The sequence below is a fragment of the Carassius carassius genome, chromosome 48, assembly GCF_963082965.1.
Source record: "Carassius carassius chromosome 48, fCarCar2.1, whole genome shotgun sequence".
NCBI lineage: Eukaryota > Metazoa > Chordata > Actinopteri > Cypriniformes > Cyprinidae > Carassius > Carassius carassius.
Window position 1 is genome coordinate 5,415,956 of NC_081802.1, and position 11,131 is coordinate 5,427,086.

General features: G+C 38.6%; 1 protein-coding gene across 1 annotated transcript in view; it reads right to left on the bottom strand.

Moving 5' to 3' along the window:
• LOC132131244 (tetraspanin-7-like) overlaps window positions 1–10,929 on the bottom strand; it is a 31,779-nt gene extending 20,850 nt beyond the window's left edge. The window contains exon 1 of the mRNA XM_059543266.1: window positions 10,774–10,929. Within this exon, the coding sequence (XP_059399249.1) occupies window positions 10,774–10,854 (81 nt within the window). The 5' untranslated portion in view covers window positions 10,855–10,929. The remainder of the gene's footprint in view (window positions 1–10,773) is intronic.
• Window positions 10,930–11,131: the final 202 nt, after the last annotated feature.

Genomic DNA, 11,131 nt, shown 5'->3' on the forward strand with positions numbered 1-11,131 from the left:
TGGCAGTGCTAATAACACTGGCCAAATAGGTCTAGTAGCACCCTTTAATAACTTGCATATCACATCAACAGTATATGAACAGTTTATGTCATGAAATAGGCTACCTAAAGAAACTTTACACTCTGCAAATGCTTGGTAAACTGGGTTTATTTGTTTGCATTTTCCATTTTGATAGAGAAAAACGATGCTAATGCTAACATTATGAAGGTATACAGTACCTTAATCTGTCTTAATATATATCATTTTCACCTCATGTACCCAAAAAATAGGCCTAGACTTTTTTAAATAAGAAAAATAAATAATTATAAAAAAAATCAAGTCCATAAGACCAGTAATCTTATGACACAACAACAGTCGATATCTTAAGCGTAACATCACTACATTGCATCATTATGCTGTGTTCACACCAAAAGCGAATAGACCGTCTGGCACGAATGATTTCAATATTAAGTCAATGTAAAGATGCGTTTACGCATGTCTGGAGGTCTCTCGCGCGGAATAAGTCGTTTGCTCCAATGACGCGAATTGAGCATCTGGCGCGAATGGTGCTTTTTGTGCATTTAGCGTTTGATGCAAATGCGCGTCTGCCGCCCGAGTTGAAAAGTGTGAACTTTGGCGTCAATTCGCGTTGCGTTAACTAATGTTGTCACGGTACCAAAATTTCAGTATTCGGTACCGATACCATTGAAAATCCACGGTTCTCGGTATCAATTTCGGTATCAAAGCAAAACACAAAAATATTCTAATTAAAAAAAGAAAAAACACTTTTTATCAATAAAAATAAAACCAATGCCATTCTTTATACTTATTTACAATTATGTTTTTTAATTTTTTTTTTTTTTTTTTATAAATTTGTCAATTAAATGTAAACATTTTTTTTGATAAATAACGGGGATTTTCTATTAAAATTTAAACATGGAAGAAATATTGTGTGATTTATTTCTTTAAAAAATAAAACAGTAGTAGCAGTATCAGATACATTCTATTAAATAATAGTAATATTTCTAGCACAATGCCTTTATGTAAAAATGAACTTATTTTGACGGGCTACTTTTATTTTGACACTGGTTTTACTCAAATTAAACGGTAAAATATTTGTGAAGTGACTCAGAACAATTTTGGTGATGTTGTTTATGTATTTATGCTGAAATTACTGCAAGCATCACGCGCTTCAGTCTATGTAGTAAACAAACCCGCACGTCTCTGCCATTCATTCACACAGAGACGCGCAGAACATGCAGGATTCATATTTCAACCAACTTTTGTGGCTTAACATTACAGCTACTGATCCATACGGAGATTTGATTTGATTAATTTATGCTAACTTTGACAAATTCCGTGACTGTCCATATTAAGATGTTTCATTTTCATAACTGGATTTTGAGATTCCGTCTGCGTTTTCTGCTTCTTTGAAATCATAGCGCTGTATGTGTCAAGAACTGGGTTGACTGGGTCCTCGGTACCACCGGTACTTAAAGAAACCTGGTACCGTCACATTTTCATTTTTTTTGTACCGACTTTGAACCGAAGTACCGGGTCTTTTGACAACACTAGCGTTAACCAATCAGGAGCCTGCTCAGGAGTCACTCATTCAACATGGAGGAACGACTGATGATGTCAGTGAGCAGTCAACCGGAGCTACATGACACAAGTATCACACACAAGTTCATATTTCAGGAATAAAAAGGACCTCGCTTGGAAGAGTGTGTTGTAAATACACATTTAACGTTTGAGTCACTTACACGTTTATCGACCCATGGCCTTCCCGCCATCTTGCAAACAGACAACCGCCTAGCACTTGTCCCTCCCACAAGAAGCGGATTTTGCCTTGGACGCGCAGCAATTTCGCATCAAACTTATGCTTTCTATGCGCGTCTATTTTGCTCTAGACGCGCGAATGCATTCAAAATGTATAAGCGGCAAACTAGACGCGAATTTGATGCTCTTCGCGTTTGGTGTGAACACAGCATTAGACATTTGATTGATTGATGTATTGATCCATTTTATTTATATATATATATGAGTATATATATATATATATAAGGTAGGGGTGCACCGAAATTTCGGCCGCCGAAAATCTTCGGCCGAAATGGCATTATCGGTTTCGGGCCGATATAAAAAAAACAGCCGAAAACGTAAACCAAAAATGAATGTCACCCGCCCCTCCCATCCGTGAGCAAGCGCTTAGGTTTCACTCACAGTCGAGCTGTTATCACGCGTCTGCCTGTCAAAGATTAAGCATGTCAAAGGGCTGTCACAATCAAAAAAAGCTTGTCACAAAAGCTGCACAATCGATCGGACCAACCAACACAAGTTTCGAAAACGAAAACAGGGAATCGATTTTAACGGCCTTCTCTCGGAGCGCGTCCAGCTCGTCACTATATGCTCGCAGCGAACGCGCGTCACACAGCAACTGCAGGTTCTGACACACACACACACACACACACACAAACACACACAGTCTATTAGTGCATAATATCAATGTAGCCTTCAGTAATGTTTTTCATTGATGTTATGGCAGTCCACATTGCTGACTTATGCGCGTCTCAAGCGCCCTCTTTAGGTTTGCCCTAATGCCTGTTTAGTTGTCGGTGGATTTGCCTATATTTGGCGTTGAAAAACGGATCAACGCCAAATATAGGCAATTTACTAACGATTCAATGAACACTTTGCCTATGTCTCAAAAATCGAACAGGATTTTTTTTTCACAAAAGTGACAGCCCTATACGAGAGGACACCAAAGTTGCAATATGTAACATTTGTTCTGCAAAAATCTCCAAAATTGTGGATTTTTTTGCACAATTTTTAAAAAACTATTTTATTTGATGGAACATAAAACTTGAAGAATAATTATTATTTATATTTATTGTAAACAAAAAAATTATGTTTTGTTATGTAACTGTTAATAAAAGTTTGATTATTATATTGTGATTTTTCAATTCAGATCCATTAAATCCAAGCTATATAATTATATGTTTTTAAAAGAAGCCATTTTCGGCTTCAGTTTCGGTTTTCGGCCAAGTGCATCCTAAATTTTCGGTTTCGGCGCAGAATTTTCATTTCGGTGCATCACTAATATAAGGAATTGCAGGAATTGTATGGTGGGGGGAGTGCATGTACAGTTCTCTCTCCACCTTCAATACCACGACTTAGGTGACCTTGAGCAAGGCATCGAACCCCCAACTGCTCCCCGGGCGCCGCAGCATAAATGGCTGCCCACTGCTCTGGGTGTGTGTTCACAGTGTGTGTGTGTGTTCACTGCTCTGTGTGTGTGCACTTCGGATGGGTTAAATGCAGAGCACGAATTCTGAGTATGGGTCACCATACTTGGCTGAATGTCACGTCACTATTTTTTTTTTTTTTTTTTTTTTTTTTTTTTTTGGGAAGTCATGGCCTAGTGGTTAGAGAGTCGGACTCCCAATCAAAGGGTTGTGAGTTCGAGTCTCGGGCCGGCAGGAATTGTGGGTGGGGGGAGTGTATGTACAGTTCTCTCTTCACCTTCGATACCACGACTTAGGTGCCCTTGAGCAAGGCATCGAACCCCCAACTGCTCCCCGGGCGCCGCAACATAAATGGCTGCCCACTGCTCTGGGTGTGTGTTCACAGTGTGTGTGTGTGTTCACTGCTCTGTGTGTGTGCACTTCGGATGGGTTAAATGCAGAGCACGAATTCTGAGTATAGGTCACCATACTTGGCTGATTGTCACGTCACTTTCACTTTCGCTTTCAGTAAATACTCAGCTGTACGAATTGAGATTGGGAGGTCAATCCACCAGCTGGCCACAGTCCAGGAAAAGGTCAGTGAGAGTGATTTTGAACTTCTTTGGGATGGCACCACAAGGCGTCGTTCACTTGCAGAGCGCAAACTTCTGGAGGGCACATAAGATTTAACCAGTGGGTTTAGGTATGTTGGTGCCGTGCCAGTGGTCGTCTTGTAGGCAAGCATCAGTACCTTGAATTTGATGCGGGCGGCTATTGGTAGCCAGTGTAACCTGATGAGGAGAGGAGTGACATGAGCTTTTTTTTGGCTCATTGAAGACAACCCTCGCTGCTGCATTCTAGATCAATTGTAGAGCCTTGACAGTACATGCAGGAAGGCCCGTCAGGAGAGCATTACTATAGTCCAGTCTGGAGAGAACAAGAGCTTGGACAAGAAGTTGGGTGGCTTGCTCTGACAGGAAGGGTCTAATCTTCCTAATGTTGTATAAGGCAAACCTGCAGGAGCGGGTCGTTGTAGCAATGTGGTCTGTGAAGCTTAACTGATTATCCATCACAACTCCTAGAGAAGTTGTGATGAAGCAATGGGTTAGCTGGAAACACCAGGAGTTCTGTCTTCGTAAGGTTAAGCTGAAGGTGATGGTCATTCATCCAGCTAGAAATGTCACTCAGACAGGCTGAAATGCGAGCAGCTACCGTCGGGTCATCTGGCTGGAATGAGAAGTAGAGTTGGGTGTCATCAGCGTAGCAGTGATAAGAAAAGCCATGCTTCTGAATGACAGATCCTAATGACGTCATGTAGATGGAGAAGAGAAGTGGTCCAAGTACTGAGCCTTGAGGAACCTCAGTAGCAAGGTGTTGTGACTTAGAAACATCACCCCTCCAAGACAAACTGAAGGATCTGTCAGAGAGGTAGGACTTAACCCACAGGAGTGCAGTTCCAGAGATGCCCATCTTTCTGAGGGTGGACAGGAGAATCTGGTGATTAACAGTGTCAAAAGCAGCAGACAGGTCCAGTAAGATGAGTACTGAGGATTTTGAAGCTGCTATTGCTAGTCGCAGGGCTTCAGTAACCGAGAGCAGAGCAGTCTCAGTTGAGTGGCCACTTTTAAGATGCTGGGAACTCTGGGATCACACACAGACACATGCCATTGGTATGTATCAGTTACACAGACACTGCAAAGTCATACTGTCACATCCCGAGCTGATGAAACCTACGGGAACAACATTACACGCTCAAACAATCAAATGTCAATCATCATGAATCCCAAATCATGACTTGTCAATAAAAAGCTACCCAAGATTCAGCACTGGGTGATTCAATAAAGAGCATTTATTGCAGCAAACCTGCCAATGATCTATCTTTAAAGAATATTCATTACCAATTATTAGTATGCATTGGGAATTTCCCAGGTTTTCAGGGAAAAACAAGGCATTCTTACCATCACAGGGTCTTTTCCAATCAAAGGTACATAGAGAAAAGGTGGCATGAGGTGTTACCTTACATCCTAAGCTTTCATAATGTCTACTGCATTGAAATCTGAACTGAATGAATGTACTGTACTGCAATCCTGATGCTAATTTAAGATCTAGAGATCCAGATTTCTATCAATGGGAACACATTACTTTTTTTCTGTATCTCTAGATAATATCAGTGTTTAAACCAGGGATTAGAAAAGGTTTGAATTATTTTTGTACAGACTGTAGTAGAAACATCCACTTGGAAGATGAGCAGAAATGCATTTACCAGTTTTAAGGGGGAAACATTATGAATGAAAGGGAACAGAATTTCTTCAGATAGATCTTTTGACATTTTCGTTTGTATTTCCATCCAGCACGTGCTTTTAGCCTTGATCAGACTGTCAGCCCAAATCTGATTTTTGTGCATATCCAATCTAGATTACTGACTGTCCACACTGTGTAAATGCAATGGTTCAAATCTGATTCATGTGTTGTGCAATGCTCTTTAATTTGATTGAATATCTGCATTGGATTCTATGACAATGCCATTGCAATGTTATGCCTACGCTAAAAATAACAATACAGTTTGCAATTCAGATGTTGTCTTATGTCATGAAAATGTGTTGCTGTTTAGACTACCTAAATATGATCGGATTTCAATCAGATTTGCAGAAAAATGGGATTTGGGCTGACAGTCTGAACGAGGAGAGATAGAGAGAGAGAGCGATCGGCCGCACGCTCACAGTCTTCAAACAACACGAGGGCTGTCTTGCTCTCTCTCCCTCGCGCATATTAATCAATTCACACGATGGTGTCGATGTTTAAATCATTTAAAATGAGAATGTAAGTGTGCTCACCCCAATTTTTGTTTGTAAATTATTATCACCCCAATTTTTGTTTGTAAATTGTCTAAAAAATTTGATTAGATTTCATATCGCAATATATATCGCAGAAAAATAAAATATCGCAATGTCATTTTTTCCCAATATCGTGCAGCCCTAGCGCAAATCCAAGTTCATCATCAGCGTTTATTTGCGCAACTAGTCAGTTAAAAACTAGTCAGTAGTAACAGCGGCTCTATGTGAAATTACGCACCTGAGGGAATTTACCGCTGATTAGAGAACCGGCTTTACTGACGAGATGCGCATTAACGATCGGCCGATCTCGATCGGTGCACCCCTAGTTCTAAGTGAATTAAAACATCCTGTAAAGTTTTAATTATGAAAGTACACCGTGTATAAGTATATACACGGATACAAATCGTTTTTTAAAACTAATCCCAAGCCTTTTCATGTTGACGTCAACATGAAACATTAGCATATTGCCCGCCCACTTGTTGGTCTTTCCACGTTGGTCTGAATGAAAATGCGAATTCATTCTTTGCCAATAGGTGCTGTTTTTAGAGCAGTAAAATAGCGGTTTCCAAGATCAAATGAAAATTAGACCAATCGGACCCATCACAGCAGATTAGCATCATGCAAAGGAGGGGTTTGGAAAAACTAATCGTTGAGCGAATCATTTGGGAGTCGTTGAGCAAGTAAGGTAAAAATAAACACATATTATTAGACAATGAAAGTGGTTTTAGACCTTGCATGCATGTCAACCTGTTGTTGGGGACTCTCATAACCAAAATGTGAACCTTTCATTACCCATATTATGGGCACTTTAAATTTCCTTCACTGAACCATCAATGCCAATGAAGAACCTTAACCTTTTCATGTTTTTAACAGTGTACACCACTAAATACAGTTTACAGCAACAAGTGACATCAATTTGTGATTTTATTGTTAATTGCAAGCTTCGCACACTTAAAAATCACTTTGGTCCAAATTCCAACTTCACATAATAAATACACCAAGAAAACACAACATATGATGTTGCCTATAATGAACCAACATATTTAGCCAATAACTACCTCTAACTTGCCTTTCAACTTGTAATCATGATTTTGACATAATAGGTTTTTACTAGTTGGAAACTAGCAATTACGTTAATTCCAACATGACGTGAACAGACGTGATTTGCTTTGATGTACTGGAGGACCCCCTCGAAAACGAGATGTTTCATCCCAAGGGGTTAATCCTCGCAATAAAGATATGTTAATAAATAAATAAATAAATAAACAGATCATTACCATCAAACATGGTATGATTAGCTGTGCCACTTTAAAGCAGTTTCGCTTTCAGTGAGGACACAAAAATGACCTGACGCTGGAAACGTGTTGCGTCTTTCCACAAATAGCAGCATGTTAACAAGTGAAACACAATCTGGCCCAACGTGTGAAATGCACTAGTTGTTTCGTTCAAAGCAACAGGCCTATCAGCAATATCTTTTCTCAGGCCAGTTGATCTGTTCCCATCTGCCTCTGGGAGAGCAGAGAGTGTGAATGTGTTTGTGAGGGTCAATAGCAGGACACACACTGCTCCATCTGTCTGTGTTCAGATGAACAGAATGAACCCAACAGGTCCAGAACAGCTAATTGGTGAACCAAGAAATGACACCAACTCCATTTTCATTTGTCACTCACATGCTCTCGTTCTAATTTTCTCCATGTTCACATCTCGCTTCAATTACGCCCTCACTAGCTCCCTCTTTCCACATGAATTTCAAAGCTCATTTGTAACTTTTGTGTTCAGCAAGTGTCCAATTCAGTTTAGTGATGCTAATAACACAGAAACTGCTCACCTGAAATGTTTTCAAATGTTCTTTTGCATAATTATTCCATTTCAATGTCATTTCAAAGAATGAACATAAATGCTTATGAAATGTACCCATTAAATTATAGCTACAAGATGCTTTGGATAAAAGTACAACAAACAGGAGTGAATCAAACAACCAGCCAAAACATCTAACCAAACTATACGGATTCAAATCAGTATCGTTTGGTTAGATACTCAAAATGTATTCCAGATAGCTCATTTGATGAATTACTGCTAACATAAGTAATAGGAAATGTACAATAATGTTAAAAAGGATTTCTTTACCCAAATTGTGCAATTACATATCATTTGTTTTGGTTGCACCAGATTCGTCTCTTTAAAAAGCCAAAGTACACTGAAATATTTGCATCTTTTCCAAATATATATGTGAGAGAACACTCTTCTACATAACTTGACGAATTACTAGGAAATGTATATAGTCTAAATGTCTCTTTTAAAGAAAAACATTAATGCCTCAGCCAAATTGTGCAATTATATAGTGTAAAAATGAGGCATTTTCGTGCAAAAAATAAACATTTGCTTAATAAAAGTGTTATTTTACTGCAGAGGTAAACTGATTTGAGAGTCGTTTGTAAATAAGAGACAAGGGTTTGCGCAGAAATTCTACTTGCGAAAGTGCTGAATTTGTAGTGAACTCGCTCCTCGATTAAACAGTTCAAATTTTTGTCATAATAGACGTTTGAGATCATACTTAAGACATTTAATGCTATAATGAGTAAATGTACATAAATGTCCAAAATTATTGCAAATTAAACAATAATATAAAAAAAACAAGGAGGCGTATTTGTGATGAAAAATTATTGCACAATAAAAACATGCTATTTTAGGTAATCAGAAAATCTCAGAATGCAAAAAACTCACAATTCAGTTTATGTCTGTTTAAAATGGTGCAAGCCATATACTACTTGCGAAAGTGCTAAATTGTTTTCCTACGAGTTCGATTCTAGCTTAAAGGTTCAGACTGTACAAACTTTAATCATATTAGACCATTTGGATTTCATTTTAATGGAAACAAGGCTATGAGAGGAAGATCTTAACATACAACGTAACTGACACTTATGTAAAATGACACTTACTTCATAAAAAATATGCCATTTCAGGACATTTACCACAGAGATAGCCTGAGTTGTGAGTCATTCGTAAATAATACAAATAGGTTTGCGCTGAAATGCTACTTGTGTAACTTCAAAAAAATGTAACTCATATGAGTCTGATTATTGATTAAATAGTTTTATAAATTTTTGATCATATAACCTGAATGAAAACAAGGCTATGAGAGGCAGAACTCAACGTATTGTTTTTCTCAAATAAATATGGCATCTACTCTGAGGTGTTTCGGTCCAGACGGCCTAGATTATGGTCAGGCACTGAATCATTGTACCGAATGAGATTAAACATGGACAGAGAGCTAAACAGCCGCTGGTTGGTGGCGAATGTGCCACACTGCATTACTGATGCTCCAGAGAGCACAGAAGGAAATGTGAAGGAGACGGTTACCTAACACAAACCCCGAGTGTTTAGAGATGAGATCTACATGAGATCTGAAGCCCAGACTCTTGTGAAGAAACACGGCTTTAGTATTCTTAAATATTTGGTTGTATTCTTAGTTAAAAATCAAATGAGATTTAAATTGACATCTGAGGACAAATCCGTATGGCAGAAGATTTTAATGAATCGTGTTGATTGTACAATAAAGAATCGCTTACTAATCACATCAAATCGAACATGTGCTCAATTATTTGGCCAGTTTTGTTCCATTCTCCTATTTCTTTTGAATAATTAATGATAAAATGGAATATTTATCTAATTCTTAACTATTTCCTCAGGCTACTGCATTTCTTCACCCACAAAACTACTGCGAAAACACTTTACAATATAATGCATTCGCCATTAACAAACATTACATAATGTTGAAAAGATTCAACTTACAAATATGTAGCCTACATATGCAAATGTACAGCCTTAGTCTTGTCATTGGATTTGCCAAAGTTTGCCGGGTTAATAGTATCAAATCTGGGAAAGCTGGTCTTTAATTGTTGCATTACATATTTAACGGAGAAGAAAAACTAAACAAACTGTGATTGGATGCTTCACATGTCAGTCAGACCAGTGCCATGTCACAGTTGACTGTTACAATATCCAAATGACTTCCAACAGACAGAAACCATCATGTTCATTACTAAAAAATGAGGATGCAAATGATATGATGAAGGTCATTTCAACTCTAATGAACCTGTTAAATGTCTAGAAGCTGTCCAATTTTGGACATTAATACTTTATTTACAATGTAAATGTCTGTGGGTTCAGATTTGGTCAATTATATTCAATAAATGTCCATGTTTGGACATTAACATTCAATTTATGATCCATCATATTCTGCTTATGTCCATATTTGGGCATTCATAGTTAAATTATAATTAATAATGTCCATAATATGGCAATTTTTATATTCAATTAACAAATTAGAATGTTGTGCATATGTCCATTTTTGGACAATAATATTCAATCAATGAGTAAAAATGTTCTGCAAATGACCTTATTTGATCATCAATATTAATTCATTATGAATAATGGCCAACATCATCATGACAATCAACATAATCAAAAACCATCGTTTTTTTTTTTTTCATCGTTTACCTTGAAATGCACATTGTCAATCATATTCTTGATCAGAATCAGTGACATACTTGATCATATTTGTGTTTCTAATGGCCTCAGAGGGGTCCAGCCCTGCCATGATGGAGATGCACTTGTTTTCCAGTGGCGCAATGTTGCAACAAACGCCTTATTATGATAATAAATCACTTTAAATGTTCCACAACATGCCGCAAAAAACATTAAACGCTCGAAAACGCAAATGAATGAGGTCCACTCACCCAGAACACGAAGGAATAGACGACGAGGAGTGTTTTGAGGCAGGTAATGACTGGTTTGGTCTCCATTCTCCTTGGTGCCATGAGCGCAGTGGGTTTGTGCTGCTTTGATTCTCCGTCGCTGCGCTCCAGTCACTCTAGAGCCGCCTGTCCAATCAGAGGGCGAGATACCCCGCGAAGGACCCGCCCCGCTCCGTCAGGTTCCTTGCTGGCCAATCAAAGAAAGAGAAGAGGACGTTCAGTCCCCGCACTCGAGACGCGACGCCCTCTGCTGGACGTCACATGACAGTGACGACAGTTGCGCTAAAGGTGAGGTAGGTGCCTTTGCGTCAATGAATTGTAATGAAAAAATGAAAACAAT